An 18,162-nucleotide genomic window follows, 5' to 3' on the forward strand; every position below is an offset into this window, starting at 1 on the left:
TGCCAAACAGTTTCTATCTACAAAATAGCTCCATGGGGATGAAGCTATTAAAAGACAGATCCTTCCCTAACCTGACTCCACATCCCACCATCAACAATAGGATTTTCAGACATTAAGGGAATCAAAGTCAGTGCAGGAAAGTGTGTTGAGATGTCAGATCGGCCACGAACTCATTGAATCAAGGAGGTAGCATGAGAAGCTGAGCTATCTACTCCTACTTTCATATCTTAAGTTCCAAGACTGAAAGCTCTACCAAACCAATTCAGAGAATGTTCAAAGCAAGGTTATCATTGTCTAAGTACAATAAAGTCTCACCTAACCCTCAGTAAAGTCAAGATAGAAGAACATGGTTACAAAAGACCATTCCTTTAATTTCTGCTCCCACAGTTGTATCTAATGCATCTGCCTTCCTTACTGAGGCTTGAAATGTGGCTAAATCAGCTGTTCAGATGTAACAAAATACCAAATTTAGAGCAGAATGCTAAAACTGTAGAGACCAACTAGCATTGATATACAACACACCTAATCTGACACAGCTCAATTGACCATGCATACCCTTCCTCACAAATATTTGACACTGGCACTTAAATTGCAACACTTGCCCCAGATGGTCTCCTATCAATTTGATCCTCCAGAGGTATTAAGAAAGCACTGGTTTTAGCAAAGGCCATGGCACTAGGAGACAGCTCAGTTTCTTCATCAATGATCACCCTTCCATGAGGTCAGCAATAGTGATGATCAGTGAAGAATACACAATGAACCAATTTCATTTGCAGAAAGTGCAGGCTGGGTACCCTGCACTTACTTGACTCGCCTTTTGACATTCAAAGTCTATTTATCTTCCACAAGCCACAAGTAAGCAATACCCTCTATTTATGTGGATTGTACAGTTTCACCACTTGAATCTTGTCATCATTCTGGATACAACAGCCCATCCACTCAAAAATTCAGTTCTTCCACCACACCATCTCTCCAAGACGGATAAAGCTGGCAAGTGCATGGATATACCACTTATAAGCAAGTCATCCAAAATTGGTATTGAGTTTAAGCCCTGAAACTCAACAGCATTGAGAGTGCTATCAGTAGAACAACTGGCAATTCAAATGGCAACTCACCACCTTCTCAGGGCAACTAAGGTAGGGCAACAAATGTAGAACTTGCTGCAAATGCCAAAAACCCTAAAAATTAAAAATACAATCACATGCCAATAACCACTGAGAATTTTGATGTAACATGACTAAGTTTGAAACAATAGAAAGAATGCAGCGGAACATTAATTCTACACCTCTCCTCTGTAGCAATGTACATTTGATTCACTCTGTCAGCCAACCTATTCTGATTTGTCATGTACTGCGATGCCCCAGTGCTACTTTTGGGACTATTCAACTTCTCCACAATTGAGGAACGGGTTTTGGAAGAATTGCTTCCCCTTGTAAACAATTATGCCACCAAGAGATGCGATAGCCAATCTCACCAAGGTATACGGCAGGTTATTTCTTGCAAACATTTCAATTTCTACCACACCCCATTGTCAGCTTTTCACCTAGAATTGACATAAAAAGTAACACAGATATAGCATTTTAGATCAAAGTCCTTGAACCAGACACTGACCCAAAACTCAGTGGCCACTTTATTAAGTACACTGCACAACTGCTCGTTAATGTAAAAATCTAATTAGCCAATCATGTGGCAGCAATTCAATGCATAAAAGAATGCATACACGGTCAAGAGGTTTAATTGTTGTTCAGACCATTCATCAGAATGGGAAGAAATCTGTTTTAAGTGACTGACCATGGAACAATTGATGCCAGATGGGGTGGTTTGAGCATCTCAGAAACCACTGATCTCCTGGGATTTTCACGCACAGCAGTCTCTAGAGCAGGGGTTCCAACCTTTATGCCATAGACCCCAGTAATGAGAGAACTCAGAGGAGAATAGCCAGACTAATTCAGCAGACAGAAAGGTAACTGCAATGCAAATAGCTACGTGTTACAACAGTGGTGTGCAGCAGACCATCTCTGAATGCACATGTTGAACTTTGAAGTGGATAGGCTACAGCAGCAGAAGACCATGAACATACACTAATAAAGTGGTCTCTGAGTATATATGAAATTTAAAGTTGATGTTATATGAAGTTGAAGGTGATAAGAATCGTTGGTGATGGAATCCTACCAGGCAAATCAGCAAAATGCATCACAAACCAAGCTCCTTTCAACACCCTGAATGCAACTGCCTTCCTGACCATGGGCCTGAAGCTAATACTCAATAAATCTCAGGTGAAAAGTTACAGTTCCACATGGAATGGTGAAAGACCTTAACAGAGTGAATGTCAAGAAAATGTCCCCAATGGTGGGAGACTCTAAGACTCAGAATAGAGGGGCATCCTTTTAGAATGGAGATGAGGAGGAATTTCTTTAGCCAGAGAGTGGTGAATCTGTAGAATTCTTTGCCACAGGCAGCTGTGGAGGCCAAGTCTTTATGTATATTTAAGGCAGAGATTGATAGATTCTTGATTGGTCAGGGTATGATTGGACAGGGAGAAAGCAGGAGATTGGGGCTGAGAAGAAAATTGGATCAACCATAATGAAATGGCGCAGCAGACTTGATGGGCCAATTAGCCTAATTCTGCTCCTATATCTTAAGGTCTTTGGAATCTTTGAGCTATACACCAACTTGCTAGGAGTTTTGGCTTCTATTTTCCTTCAGAACTCAACTCCTTTTCACTGCTGTCAGAAGTTGGTCACGTGCATCAACATTACATAGCAAAAAGGCAACCCTGCCCTTCATTGAGAAGCCTAATAAGGAAGTCTTACCCTCACCAATCAAATCACCAGAGGCACAGTGGGGATTTAGGTAAGAGGCAGGGATTTACATGAAAGAGGGCATTCTTCAGTATGGGAAATTCTTTAATCGCACTCCTCAGCACTGGAACCAAACTTCCAAACTTCCACTATACTGTTCATTCATAATACTGTATGTCAAACACCCCTGTGATGTGATATGAAAAAGATCCCATCTTACTTTCCTCGCACTCCCCGCCGCCCCACCACCACCATCTGTACTCAAGTCTCAAATATACTGCTGACATACTTCTGTAGGGCCATCTCCTTCTGGTGGTAGAGCTCCGTCAGGATTTCCAACTTCTGTTGCATTGTTTTAAATTCATTCTCCAGCCTTGATTTCTCTGTCTCGGTGGCTGCAAAGTTGTGTTCAAGTTGTTTAATTTGCTCTGCGCAAGAAATAAATGAAAGTAAATTGCCAGAATATACCTGACAAAAACAGGTATACACAGTTGTAGTATATCTAGCAGTTTCCTTCATGTTTTCAAACTCCATCTTATCGTCATGAAACTCGAGTTACAGAAGTAGTAGAGGAAAATGGTAAGAAAACCCAACAATAAAGTGGTCAAGAAATATCTCTCCAAGCAGCTCTGCATTTACAAACAGGACAGGTGAAACAGGCAAAACAGGTAAAGAAAGTTAACTTCCACTCTGTTATGTTAATAGAGGAGCTAAAGTCAGCCTTTCTCCCATTAATGAAGAAAATGTTAAGTCAAATTTATCAACTTATTGATTTTGGTTACATGATTAAACCTCCACCTAGTCACACCAAACAAAAACACATCTTACCCTCCAGTTCATGTCTGGCTTTTATTTCATCTGTCAGCTTGGCTTGGAAATGCTCTTTTTCCTCTTCAATGATCTTCAATGTGGTTTTTACCTGATGAGCACAAAGAGTCAATGACACTCCTGTACATCAAGCCATCAAATAGCGACGATCAAACACAGATGTTTTCCCTTTAACTCACCCTTGAAACGTCCATCATTTGTTGTATCTTCATCTTTGTCTTCTTGTTTTTATCTAAAAGAAAGCAAAAACTGTAAACAAAATATTGAATGACTGAATACAATAATCCCACTGCTGTCTGTAAGGAGTTTGTACATTCTCCCCGTGACTGCATGGGATTTGTCCGGGTGCTCCGGTTTCTCTCACAGACGTACAGGGTGGGAGGTTACCTGGTCACTGTAAATTGTTCTGTGACTAGGCTGGGGTTAAATCGGGGGATGCAGAATGGTGCGGCTCAAAAGACCAGAAGGGCCTGTTCTACGCTGTATCTCAGTAAATAAATTAAATGACTTAATTTACTTCATACTACTGTCAGCACCTTGGGTGCAATGAATTACCAAAGTGAAGAGACAGTGACTACCAGGCAACACATTAATATCGGTACATAAAAAATTCCATCAATAATAATGACAGCAACAATTATTTTCACATTTCAGGGTTGAAAGAGATAATTCTCTAGCACTGGAGAAAAATGGTTCCTTAGAGAATCTGTAAATGCTCACCCGGCCCACCTGGAGAGAAAATATCCCAACTTTAAGGCTGGCTGGAGCTCCTCGACAGTGCCGCAAACTCAAGATGCTGCATCATGGCCACAGCAGAATTATCCATTCTAGACCCTGGAGTACTTAAATTGACAGCTTTCCAAATGAGGAAGAAACGTGCTTCCAAAACTGCCAGCCTTACTAATATTGTTTAGTAGGGCTGGCAGTCTAACTAATATTCTTTAAGACTCAACATAATTTCCTTCTGCCCCAGGTTACAAATTCTAGGATCTACCATGATTCTCCATTCAGGAATCAACATGTGATTTGAAACGTTAAAACACGATACAAGGAATCTTCAGCTGGTGGAGAAACAGGTAATATTTCACGTCACTGACCTATTATCAGTACTTCTCATGACATGGGTGGAAGATACAATTACCTTTTTCCCCTCCATAGATGCTGTTTGACTTCAGAAATATTTCCAAGTTTCAAAGTTTTTATTTCAGATTTCTAGTACATACAATATTTTGCTTTTGGTTTTCAAATAGATTTTATTTTGTGATTGTTGCTTTTCCTCTGCCCAAGTTCTGACAGACAATGGGGTAGTTAGGTCCCATAATGCCACCTTCGCACTGGACAAACTGTGCATAGACCAGAAAGGGTACTTTGTACATTCAGTGGTAAACATGGTAACATGGATGCATAATTTTAATGCTCGTTAAAAATAAACTAAAATATTATAATCTGTGTACATCAGCCTGACTTCATTGCAGCTTATTGTGAGAAAAAAGCCTCAGAACGGCAAAAAAGAACCTAAAGTTATTTCAAGATGCTTGGTTTATTAGGGGAGTGGAGGGAAGGATGAAGTGTTAAAAATTAGATGCTATCTAAATATGAAAGGTTCCCAAAGGAGGAATATGGTCAACGTGTGAGGAAGAGGGATTAGATTAATTAGGAATCATTGGTTTACAACATTGAAACAGGCCCTCTATCAGTCTAACCTGTCCATGCCAACAGTGTTGTCCAGTGAGCTAGTCCCATCTGCCAGCATTTGGCCCGTAGCTCTCCAAATCTTTTCTATCCAAGTACTGATCTAAATGGCTTTTAAATGTTGCTAATACACCCACCTGAACCTCTGATTCTGGCATCTTACTCCAAATGTCCTTTGCATGAAGCTGCTGCCCTTATTTGTCCCTTTTAAGTCTCTTGCCTTTGATCTCAAACCTGAGCCCTCTTGTTTTTGGCATCTGTGCTTTTACTCTGTCTATGCCCCAACAAGATCTTCGATCTTACACATCTCTATAAGGTCACCCTTCAAACTCCTACATTCCAGTTAATAAAGTCCTAGTCTACGCAACCTCTTCTTGTAAATCAGTCCAGGTGGAAGCTGTCCTTGAGCCAAATGGCACAGGCTTTTAGGCTTCTGTATCTTCTGTGCAATGGGAGAGTAGAGAAGAGAGAACCTCCAGGGTGGGTGAGGTCTGATTATGTTGGTTGCTTTACTAAAGTAGTGAGAAGTATCGGGAGCCATGATATGCTAGCTGTGTCCACACTCTGCAGTCACCACACTAAGCCAAGATACATCGAAATATGATGCTTCCTATGAAGCATCAACAAAAATTGGTAAGTACGGACAGGATCATGCCAAATTTCTTCAGCCCACTCAGGAGGCAGACATGTTGGTGAGCTTCCATGGCCGTGGCATCTATATGATTGGACAAGGACAGACAATTGATCATCTTGAACTTGAAGTTCTCAACCTCAGCACTGTTGATGGAAACAGAAACATGTCCACCACCCCCTTCCTGAAGTATCTCATATCTATCAAGATTGAAAGCCTCAGCTCACACACCTTGCTGATCAAGATAGCCCTGTAATTTTCTATACTATCAATACCACATCATATGCCGAAGGGCCTGTCCTGTGCTTTACTGTTCTACACAGGTGGCCACATTATCAGGTACCCCTGTTCATTAACGTGAATATCGAATCAGCCAATCATCTGGCAGCAACTCAATGCATAAAAACATGCAGACATAGTCAAGATGTTCGGTTGTTGTTCAGACCAAACAACAGGATGGGGAAGAAACTTGATTAAGTGACTTCGACCATGGACTATTTTTTGGTGCCAGATGGAGTGGTTTGAGCATCTCAAAACCTGTTGATCTCCTGGGAATTTTACACACAACTGTCTCTAGAGTTTACAGAGAATGGTGCAAAAAACAGAAACAAAAAAATAATCCAGTGAGTGGCAGTTTGGTGGCAAAAATGAGAAAGGTCAGAGAAAAATGGACAGACTGTTTCAGGCTGACAGGAAGGCAACAGTATCTCAAATAACCATCCATTACAACAGTGGTATGCAGATAAACATCTCTAAACATACTACAAATCAAACCTTGAAGTAAGTGGATGGACTACAACAGCAAAAGGCCATACTGGCTTCCCCTTCTGTACCTAATAATGTGGCCACTGAGTGCATGTTCTAAGATGTGAGGAATATTTCCAAACATACTTTGCTGATCAATCTATTCTACACTTCTGTACTTTATAGTATCAGAGGCTATGTATTAGTGCAGACGGAAGATTGGCTGACTAACAGGAAACAGAGCAAGCATGTATGGACTTGTGTTTGTCAAGATGAAACAAGTGGTATGACCGATGAATCATAAGTGAAGGCACTAAAGGTATTGCTGCTAAATCTGCGGAGTTGTGAAGAGTACTTATAGGCTACAAAGGGATGAAGATTAGTAGATGGAGTTTAACGTGGGAAATGTGCACGTGTCTATTTTGACAGAAGAAAATTATCTAAACATTAAGCAACTGCAGAGCTCCAAGATGCAGAAGGATCTGGGAATTTGGGAAGGGCCTCCAAAAGACCTCTGCAGGTGCAGCAAGTAATTAGGTGCATTAACAAGGTAATGTGTATTGCTGCAGAAGTTATGCTTCAATTATCTGACAACATTTGACAGATTGTAGGTTTTCATAAATAAAATTGCAGAGGTGTTTTAAGGGAAACTGTAGCTCCTTTATTGTCCTCCAAACACAGAACATAAAGTGCAGTAAAAGCTTCATGTAATTATGTCATCACGTCAGACCAGCCTCTTAAAGTGAACCCCATCTCAATGTCGGTGCTTGTGAATTACGCACGTTCTCACCCATTACATTACCCTACAAGTTCACATCTGTAGTATTGTCTTGGCATTAGTACCCTTCTACAAAGAAGAACGTTCAAGTGTTGCAAACTGTTCAGAGAAGGTTTCCCATACTAATACTGCAAATGGGTGTGTTGTCTTACAAATACATTTTGAAAATGCTGGGCTTTTACCTGATAGCATTTAGAATCTTAAGGGGTAACTTGACTGAAACTTATAAAGATCATAAGGGGTCTATAGGTCACTTTTCTCTCAGAAAGTTGCAAATCTTTGGAATTCTATTCTTTGAAGGACAGTGGAAGCTCAAAATTTTTAAAGTAGAGTTGGAAGGATTTTTGATAAGCAAAGGGATGAAAGGTTTCCATCAGCAAAGTGGAATGTATAGTTCTATTCCATGGAAACAGCACTCTGATTTGGTACCTGAGCAACAACTCTCAACCCATTCACAAGATCCTACAACAAACACATGCACTCGCCATTGGGCTTCCAACATAATGACTGAACCTGTGGAAATTTGACACAATTTGATCTCCCACAGTGAGGCCAAGTTTAGTGACCCTGCTTCTCATCTTTACATACCAAACCCTATTTACCTCTGACTCATGTTCACACTGACCTCCAGTGGCCTCAGTAATGTCGTGATTTAACACATTTACCCTGGCATGAAAACACCTCCAAAACTTTACCGCCAATTTACCTCCCTCTCCAATCTCCATAACTTTCACCAGCTTTACAACCCACATTTCCTCCACGATTCTGACTTCCTCACACTTCATTATGCAATCAATTTCCTTACCCTTGTTCTTTGGAAAGTCCCTTCTCCTCCCCAGCCAACTATTCCAAATCTAAATTCTCACTCTTTGAGCAAACTTTCAGTTCCCTAAAAGATTGTGATGTGGCCTGAGTTATTTTTTTTCGCCATGAGAAGCTTGGAAATCCTTTACTACATCAGAGATGCCATATAAACACAAACTGTGTTCTGGTACATTAGCAAATAATGAGTGAACCCAGGGCCCAAGTACACATACCCATATTTATTTTTCAAATTCTGTGTTAATGGGACATTTTTGCAGAAGTACTTATCGTCTCATCTCCCTTCCTTTATCAGAAATAAGGTAAACAAACCACTGTTTGCCAAGAGATCTGGAGTTTTACCTGGCAGTTCACCATTAGCCACTTCACCATCCACTTCTTTGTCCCATCCATTATCTTCATTGTCAGACTCTGTATCAAGTTGCCTAAGCTGCATCACACAGTCGGTCAGCACCTGGATATTGGTCAAGAATGAGGAAGATTACACTATTAGCTTAACAATGCTGCTGCAGAAGTTGAAATTCCTAAAAGCTAAGCTAAGGACTGCTTTTCAGCAGTTTGTTTTAAATTACTGAAACACAGGAATCTTATGGTAAATATATTTTCAGATTTTTAGCACAAATCCTATAACAATGGCACAACATTTTTCCAATCTGCTTAGGTGACAATATGAATGGCATTTCATGCTATTTAAAAAGGGTAACCCAGCATTTTGGCCCAACACTTCGTATCACAGCATGTTTATGTCTGGGAAACAGATTAAGTGACATGTCTGAACAAGCAACACACATCAAAGTTGCTGGTGAATGCAGCAGGCCAGGCAGCATCTCTAGGAAGAGGTACAGTCGATGTTTCAGGCCGAGACATCTGCCATTCACCAGCAACTTTGATATGTGTTGCTTGAATTTCCAGCATCTGCAGAATTCCTGTTGTTGATATGTCTGAAGTTATGTGTGGTAGGTTGGTGGGAAAGAGTTTGTGGAAGTTATGCTCCAGAGGACACTACTAAAGTTAGCAGCATAGGGTGATGTTACTGTGATAGAAAACAGGGAACTGAACTCTGCAGCTGACCACAATGTGCTAGTATGGAAACCTGAACACCCGAAAATAACAGCAAAACCACACATTCCAACACCATTTTCAACTCACGGAGAAACATAAAATACTTGCAAGCAAGACAATCATTTTAGGAATGAGAAAATTTGGAAAGGCACATGTCACAACTTTGATTTCTTCCACATTTACAAGGAGTTTGCTTGATTAAAGATGGGAAGCAGTTTAAAAAACGAATCAAAAAGTTATAGAAACCTGGACTTAAATTGGGCTTTTTAACCATCATACTTGTTAACATGACTAACAAAAATTCAGAAACAGAGGCAGTTGAAAATAATCAGAAAATAAAATGTTTATATTTTAAACCTGATTATTTTTCATGAATATGCTTTAATACATTGGTTTTCACTCTCTGTGGCCCCTGCCCTCCATAGTGTCCTTTAGTTGCTAAAATTCTTTTTGGTCAACTGTTCTAATCATTCTAATATACAGTCAATATTTATGTTTTAATAGACAATAGATACTATTACATGTTAAATACAATGTTACAGGTGTATATGAAAAATAAAACTAATTCAAAGCTCTGAATAGGATACTTAATTTATAAAATATACATTTTCCAACCAGCAATGAAAAAGCACTTAATATTATTACTTAGGGTATTTAAGTGAAACCATTGTGACTAATGCACACTAGCAAGTTTTTGAAAATCTGATTGCAACTTATAAAGATATTTGAAGATCACCTCAAAGTTACAAGCTTTTGATAGCAGTGAAGAACTTGACTAAAACCACATTCAACTACAAACCCCATTTCCAGAAAAGGTGGGGTATTTTCCAAAATGCAATAAAAACAAAAATTTGTGATATGTTAATTCACGTGAACCTTTATTTAACTGACAAAAGTACAAAGAAAAGATTTTCAATAGTTTTACTGACCAACTTAATTGTATTTTGTAAACATACACAAATTTAGAATTTGATGGCTGCAACACACTCAACAAAAGTTGGGACAGAGGCATGTTTACCATTGTGTTACATCACATTTCCTTTTAGTAACACTTTTTAATCATTTTGGAACTAAGGATACTAATTGTAGTAGATTTGCAATTGGAAATTTTGTCCATTCTTGCTTGATATAAGACTTCAGCTGATCAACAGTCCGCGGTCTCCGTTGTCTGATTCTCCTTTTCATGATGCGCCATACATTTTCAATAGGAGATAGATCTGGACTGGCAGCAGGCCAGTCAAGCACACACACTCTGTGCCTACAAAGCCACGCTGTTGTAGCCCGTGCAGAATGTGGTCTGGCATTGTCCTGCTGAAATAAGCATGGACATCCTGGGAAGGGACGTCACCTTGATGGCAACAATGTCTGTCTAAAATCCTAATATACCCCTCACAGTCAATGGTACCTTCACATACATGCAACTGGCCCATGCCCTGGGCACTGATGCACCCCCATACCATCACAGATGCTGGCTTTTGCACCTTTCGCTGATAACAATCTGGATGGTCGTTTTCATCTTTGGCACGGAGAACTCGACGCCTGTTTTTTCTGAAAACTAGCTGAAATGTGGACTCATCTGACCACAGCACACGGTTCAACAGTCTTTCGGTCCATCTGAGATGAGCTCAGGCCCAGAGAACTCGCCGGCGTTTCTGCATAGAGTTGATGTATGGCTTCCTCCTTGCGTAATACAGTTTCAAGTTGCATTTCTAGATGCAGTGACGGACTGTGTTGAGTGACAACGGTTTTCCGAAGTACTCCCGAGCCCAGGTGGCTATAATTGTCACAGTAGCATGACAGTTTCTTAGGCAGTGCCGCCTGAGGGCTCGAAGATCACGCGCATTCAACAGTGTTTTCTGACCTTGCCCTTTACGCACTGAGATGTCTCTGAATTCTCTGAATCTTTTCACAATATTATGTACTGTAGATGTTGAAAGAGCTAAATTCTCTGCAATCTTGCGTTGAGAAACGTTCTTTTTGAACTGATACTTGAATATTCTGTGCACTTTTCAATCTTATTTTAACTCTGTCCCAACTTTTGTTGAGTGTGTTGCAGCCATCAAATTCTAAATTTGCGTATGTTTACAAAATACAATTAAGTTGGTCAGTAAAACTATTGAAAATCTTTTCTTTGTACTTTTGTCAGTTAAATAAAGGTTCACGTGAATTAACACATCATAGACTTTTGTTTTTATTGCATTTTGGAAAATATCCCAACTTTTCTGGAAATGGAGTTTGTAGAGAAGAGGTCTGAAATCCAATTAAAAACAACTGTGCTTTCCCCCAGAGCTGTGGAAGCTTATTTTGAATGTCACCAATTAGCCAGAAACTTTGCTTGAACTGTTATATAACCCTGCAGCTCAATAAGACATTCTTGCAAAGTAGTGTCAACATCATTCACGTTCACCCCAAATGGATCCACCACCTAATCTGGAATATACATCTCTAGCAGGTCTGAACCAAAATTCTGGCAGATGACCCCACTGCAGCAACTTCAGCCTTCATGTCACATTTTATAAGTGTTATAACATGCACGGATCAGTGGAAGGCAAACAGAACTAGCCTCCTGCCGCATACTCACTGACTGCCCGCTCGATCTGCAGTTTGTGATTTGGGGGTTGATCTGGAGCGCGGTAGGCTCAGGACACATAGGCTAAGCTGTTTTGCTGCCTCAGTTGCATCATCTAGCATATTTTCTCACTTAATTTATTCAGACTTCCAATTATAGTACATATATTCATTTATTTTTATTTATATATTTTAGTAATATTTCGTTAAAGTAGTAAATCATGGCCTGTTCAAAAACTCCCATGGCCTCCAGTTTCTTGTATTTATTTTTACTTGTGGCCCCTATGAAATCCAGCATGGCCCACGTTAAGAAACACGGCTTTAATAAATGTACATCCAGCAGTGGTTAACAAATCCATGAGCAACACCAGTTCCATTCCTCCTCATTAACTCCAGCTCTCACTCACTACATTTGGTGTTACTATTTTCCACATAAAATGAGACATTATACTGTTAAAAACTTTTTCTGCATACTGTTCATACAGATTAAATTATTACAGTGCATTGGGGTGGTAAGATTGTAGCAGATACAGAAAAAGTGCAAGATCATAACAAGTTAGAGAGGTCAGGAGTCCATTTATTGTACTAGGAAACCATTTAACAATCTTACAACAGCAGGACAGAAGCTGTCCCTGAGCCTAGTGATGTATGCTTTCAGGTTTTTGTATCTTTTGCCCAATGGAAAGGAGGAAAGAGAGAATGCCCAGGTCACCACTAAAGTGAGGCAGTGAGATGCATGGACAGAATCCATAGAGGGGAAGCTGGTTTCCCTAATGTCTAAAATTGGATAATTGAAGAAAAAAAATCAGAATGCTTGCAAGGACATGGTTCCATTTTATTAGAGCAGCTTCCCTAGTGCTTTCCAGGAGATAGTGAGGCTCATTATTTAGAATCAGAATCAGATTTATTATCACTGGCATGTGACGTGAAATATGTTAACGCAGCAGCAGCAGTTCAATGCAATACATAATCTAGAAGAGAAAATAATACTACATAAAATAAAAATAATAATAATAAATAAACAAGTAAATCAAACGTGCAAAAAACAGAAATACTGTATATTTTTAAAAAAGTGAGGTAGTGTCCAAGGGTTCAATATCCATTTAGGAATCCGATGGCAGAGGGGAAGAAGCTGTTCCTGAATTGCTGAGTGTGTGCCTTCAGGATTCTGTATCTCCTACCTGATGGTAACAGTGAGAAAAGGGCATGCCCTGGGTTGCAGGAGGTCATTAATAATGGACGCTGCCTTTCTGAGACACCTCTCCTTGAAGATGTTCTGGGTACTTTGTAGGCTAGTACCCAAGATGGAGCCGACTAAATTTACAACCTTCTGCAGCTTCTTCCAGTCCCGTGCAGTAGCCCCTCCATACCAGACAGTGATGCAGCCTGTCAGAATGCTCTCCACGGTACAACTATAGAAGTTTTTGAGTGTATCTGCTGACATGCCAAATCTCTTCAAACTCCTAATAAAGTATAGCCGCTGTCTTGCCTTCTTTATAACTACATCCATATGTCGGGACCAGGTTAGATCCTCAGAGATCTTGACGCCCAGGAACTTGAAGCTGCTCACTCTCTCCACTTCTGATCCCTCTATGAGGATTAGTATGTGTTCCTTCGTCTTACCCTTCCTGAAGTCCACAATCGGCTCTTTCATCTTTCTGACTTTGAGTACTAGCTTGTTGCTGCGGCACCACTCCACTAGTTGGCATATCTCACTCCTGTACGCCCTCTCCTCACCGCCTGAGGTTCTACCAACAATGGTTGTATCATCAGCAAACTTGTAGATGGGTACTTGAGCTATAGCTCGCCACACAGTCATGTGCATACAGAGTAGAGCAGTGTGCTAAGCACACACCCCTGAGGTGTGCCAGTGTTGATCGTCAGCGAGGAGGATATGTTATCACCAATCCACACAGACTGTGGTCTTCTGGTTAGGAAGGTGAGGATCCAATTGCAGAGGGAGGTACAGAGGCCCAGGTTCTGTAACTTCTCAATCAGGATTGTGGGAATGATGGTATTAAATGCTGAGCTATAGTCGATGAACAGCATCTTGACGTAGGTGTTTGCATTGTCCAGGTGGTCTAAAGCCATGTGGAGAGCCATTGAGATTGCATCTGCTGTTGACCTATTGTGGCGATAGGCAAATTGCAATGGGTTCAGGTCCTTGCTGACGCAGGAGTTCAGTCTAGTCATGACCAACCTCTCAAAGCATTTCATCACTGTCGTTGTCAGTGCTACTGGCAATAGTCATTAAGGCAGCCCACATTATTCTTCTTAGGCACTGGTATAATTGTTGCCTTTTTGAAGCAAGTGGGAACTTTCACTTATAGCAGTGAGAGGTTGAAAGTGTCCTTGAATACTCTCGCTAGTGGGTTGGCACAGGTTTTCAGAGCCTTACCAGGTACTTCATTGGGACCTTCCGCCTTGCGAGGGTTCTCTCACTTGAAAGACAGCTTAACAGAGGTAACAGGGTCATCAGGTGCAGCAGGGATCTTCACAGCTGTAGTCGTGTTCTCCCTTTCAAAGCGGGCATAGAAGGCACTGAGTTCATCTGTTAGTGAAGCATCGCTGCCATTCATGCTATTGGATTTCACTTTGTAGGAAGTAATACCTTTATAGTGCTAAAGAACCGAAAATAATGAATGGATGTTTGAAAGTAACTAGACAACCAGGTGACCCGTTGGGGCACCCTTTGAGAGAAAGGTAGTGCAGTCTGATGTGACCAGAATGAACATTAAGTTTCCCTGAATGCTATTGCTATCGTTTTGCTTTGGAAATTAAAGAAAAACTCAGTTTATTAAAGAAGACAGACACGTAGCAAGACAAATATAGCTCCTCCCCTTTTAACAAAGGACACTTTTGATGACAACATTTCTGGTTGATCTGCCATCCTTCAGGAACACTCTAACGTTTTCATTTCTTTTTCCCCGGGTTAAAGCCACATACAGCTGACCATGCGGGAATACTGGTTTCTCCAGATAAATCAGCACATTCTCCATGGTTTGGCCTTGTGCCTCATGTATAGTCATAGCAAAGCCTGACTGTATCGGGAACTGGCTCCGCTGAAGAGGGACATCTTCCCCTTCTGATAAACTGAGAGTAATTCTTGGGATCATGACAATGTCATTATTAAAGACACCAATGTTTATCTTTGCTACGATGAGATTGTCCATTGCAAAGCCTTGGTGGATCCAAGTGCCTCACTGAAATGATGGGAGATCCCCTCTTCAATTCCAGTTTATGTGGTGGCAATCCAGAGAGTTCGACCGAATCAAGGAATTCTGTTGGAAAATGTGTGGCGTTAGCTCCTTCACTTACGGCATTGAAGGAACAGCATTCTTTCATGATTCCAGGGAAGCATCTAATGCATGTGAAGTTTATTTTTCGCATCATTTCATTGAGAGGAACCAAGATAGAATTCCTCGAGAACAGTTCTGCAGGATTGTCGAATGTCGGGTAGATGAAATCAATATATTCTTCCATAGTTTTTGCTGGCTGAATCATATCTTCAGGTAATTCGATTTCATCATTTTCATTTTTCTCAATCTCGTCTTCTCCAGCATCCAATAAGAACTCAGAATATCGTCCTTCTCCCTCAATCGCATGTTTCTCTTCAATTGAAACTTGACAAAGCTTCTCCATAAGTAGGATTTTTTTATTCATGAATTCTCCACATCAGCATCATTTCCTCGTTTCACAACTGCTAGAAGCTGACGGAAATCGCCACAGCAAATGGTTAAAATGCCCCCGAAGGCCTCATTCTTGCCGCATACATCACGAAGAGTCCGGTCCATGGCTTCGAAGCTCTCCCTCCTAATCATAGGGCACTCATCCCAGACAATGAGCCTCGCATTTCGGAGTACATTTGCAGTACTGGTGTTTTTTATCGATGTTACAAAGGGCATCTTCATTGACTTTGAGGGGTATCTTGAATCTTGAATGCGCTGTTCTACCACCAGGCATCAATGTTACTGCAATACCAGATGATGCTACAGCAATAGGAACACCTCCCATCTCCCCTAACTTTAGCAAGGCTCAAGTTGATGATAAATGTCTTGCCCGTTCGTCCTGGTGCATCAATGAAAATCATTGAAGAGAGACTCCCTTCCAAGCAGTCGCACACATATTCATATACTTCTCTTTGCTCATTATTCAATAGGGGCTCCGTCTGTGAAACAAATTCCTGTTGCTTGTCTGTGTTGTATTGCAGTTCACGCAATAATTCCAGATTGCCAGCACTTTGAATAATTGTACCATTTCTTGGTGTCGGCAAGTTATATTCTTCAAATGTTTTGCCTAAGTTCTCAAGTTTCTCTTGGGAATACAGAAGAGCTTGTCCATGATGCCTCTCATCGATCATGATATAAGGATTATTGATAGTTCTCCTCTCTATTGGTAAGAAATCTTCAAACACTGCATTCTTGAACCAGTTCCATAATTGCTGTGGATTGTTGATTTCAGTGTTTGTTAGCAAGACGACAAACAAATCTCTTACTGCTCTGGGCATTCTCGTTCTCTCTGCCTCTTCCATAGTTTGATGCCAATGATCATCAGCTTGCAACAATCCTCTCTCTCTGCAGACGTCTTTGAATGATGGAAGGATATCTCCATCGTGTGTTTTCAATGATTCGAAAGATACTGGCCCCTTTATGTGATGAAGAAGAAGTCTCAAATAGTTGACGTCACCACTTCATGGAGAAACGGTATACACTCAACCCAGAACATTTGCTTCAGAAATCCCGGAGTAGTCGTCCACTCTTTTCCCCATCCTCCTTCTTTCCCATCTCTTACTAGTCCAAGTGTAGAATCTGGGAATAGGGTGTTTCGAAGTACTCCATTACAATAAGATTTAAATATCTCTTATTGATGGGTCGCAGTTTGATCAGTCCCAATCCTGCACGTGCTGATGGTGATTAGCAGAATGTGACCGCTCGAAATAGAGCTGCCCTGCCCTTTTGCTGCGGTTGGTGTCACCGCTGTGAGCATCATGAGGCGCTGCTGAGGCTGGCTGTGCGCGTGCGTTGTGGTGTCATGTCGCGGTTTCCGCGGAAGCTGGAATTGGGTGTGGAAAGCGGGGCCTGTTGATGAGTGAGCAATTTTAAACAAATATAACCCTGATCTTTGCATGCATTCTGCAAATTAGTGTATTTTAAGTCGATTTAGTCAAAAAAAAAGTGCCGCTGTAATGCACCGTTTGGGCTAATTGGAGGTCACAGTCAGACAAACGGAGCATGAGAATTTTAGTAGTATATAGATTATGGAATGCCAATTCAGAACGGAACTGGAGGAACTCAGTTGGTCAGGCGGAAAGCTATGGAGGGAAATAGACAGTTGCTGCTTTGGGTCAAAAACCTTTAACTGGACTTGAAATTACTTTACCATTTAACAGATGGAAGGCAAAAGGTTTACAGAACAGTCTGTTTTTGCTGAAATATTACATTTGTTACAAATACTCACATTTCAGGTTAAAGTGCTGTTCTTTCAGATCCGACAGTCATTTTTTTCCACAAGTTGTACTAATGAAGGAGCCAGAAACAAGGTGACAGAAGGGCTCTTTGGTCTTGAATTTGATTTTAGTATTTACAAGGTGTTCTCAAATCAGAACTGTACCTCAAGTCTTTCCCAGAACTTCAAAACAAGAGCCTTGCCCTTTCATCTACATCTTCCTAATACAATATAAATCAAATCTTCTATTAATAACTGCTTTTCAATCTCACATTGTCGTACATGGAAGTCTATTTGCCATTAACCAATAACACAAAAACACTTCTGGTGATCAAATGAACAACCTAAAGGAGCTTCCTCAACGTACCTCAATCTCATTATCCTTGTAGGCCAAGGTTTCCTCCAAGTCTCTCTGAGCTTTTTGGCAGAGCTTGATTTGCTCATTAAGCTCGCTGTGTCGCTCACTCCAGCCTTCTGCCTCCTTTAGCAGCTGCAAACCCACAAAACAAAGCCTTGTTAGTAGCCTTGCTTACTCCAGGTGGACTCCTGAAGTAAAAAGGTTCACTCGCCTGATTTTTGCTCTGCTTAAGTCGAGCATTTTCTTCAAGCACAGACTGCATATCTGATAGCAGTTTCTCTTCATTTGTTTTGGCATCACAAAGGGCTTCTTGTACCTAAAATACACAACCATGTTAGGTAATGTCCATCACCACCACAAACTGAAGTCTCCTGAAAACAGTGACTAACACTAGAGAACAAAATGTGTGCACAGGTGAATCCCCTTTATACAG

General features: G+C 40.8%; 1 protein-coding gene across 4 annotated transcripts in view; it reads right to left on the reverse strand.

Annotated features, from left to right (window-relative positions):
• The window catches only part of mia3 (MIA SH3 domain ER export factor 3), a 114,796-nt gene that overhangs the window by 22,533 nt on the left and 74,101 nt on the right, over positions 1-18,162 (reverse strand). For all 4 annotated transcript variants that reach the window (XM_072248389.1, XM_072248381.1, XM_072248397.1 and 1 more), the window contains exons 13-18: positions 17,941-18,045; positions 17,739-17,861; positions 8,639-8,750; positions 3,809-3,861; positions 3,630-3,720; positions 3,091-3,229 (exon numbers count right to left, since the gene is read on the reverse strand). In XM_072248389.1, coding sequence (XP_072104490.1) covers positions 3,091-3,229; positions 3,630-3,720; positions 3,809-3,861; positions 8,639-8,750; positions 17,739-17,861; positions 17,941-18,045 — 623 coding nt within the window. The remainder of the gene's footprint in view (positions 1-3,090; positions 3,230-3,629; positions 3,721-3,808; positions 3,862-8,638; positions 8,751-17,738; positions 17,862-17,940; positions 18,046-18,162) is intronic.

The sequence above is a fragment of the Mobula birostris genome, chromosome 2 (assembly GCF_030028105.1).
Source record: "Mobula birostris isolate sMobBir1 chromosome 2, sMobBir1.hap1, whole genome shotgun sequence".
NCBI lineage: Eukaryota > Metazoa > Chordata > Chondrichthyes > Myliobatiformes > Myliobatidae > Mobula > Mobula birostris.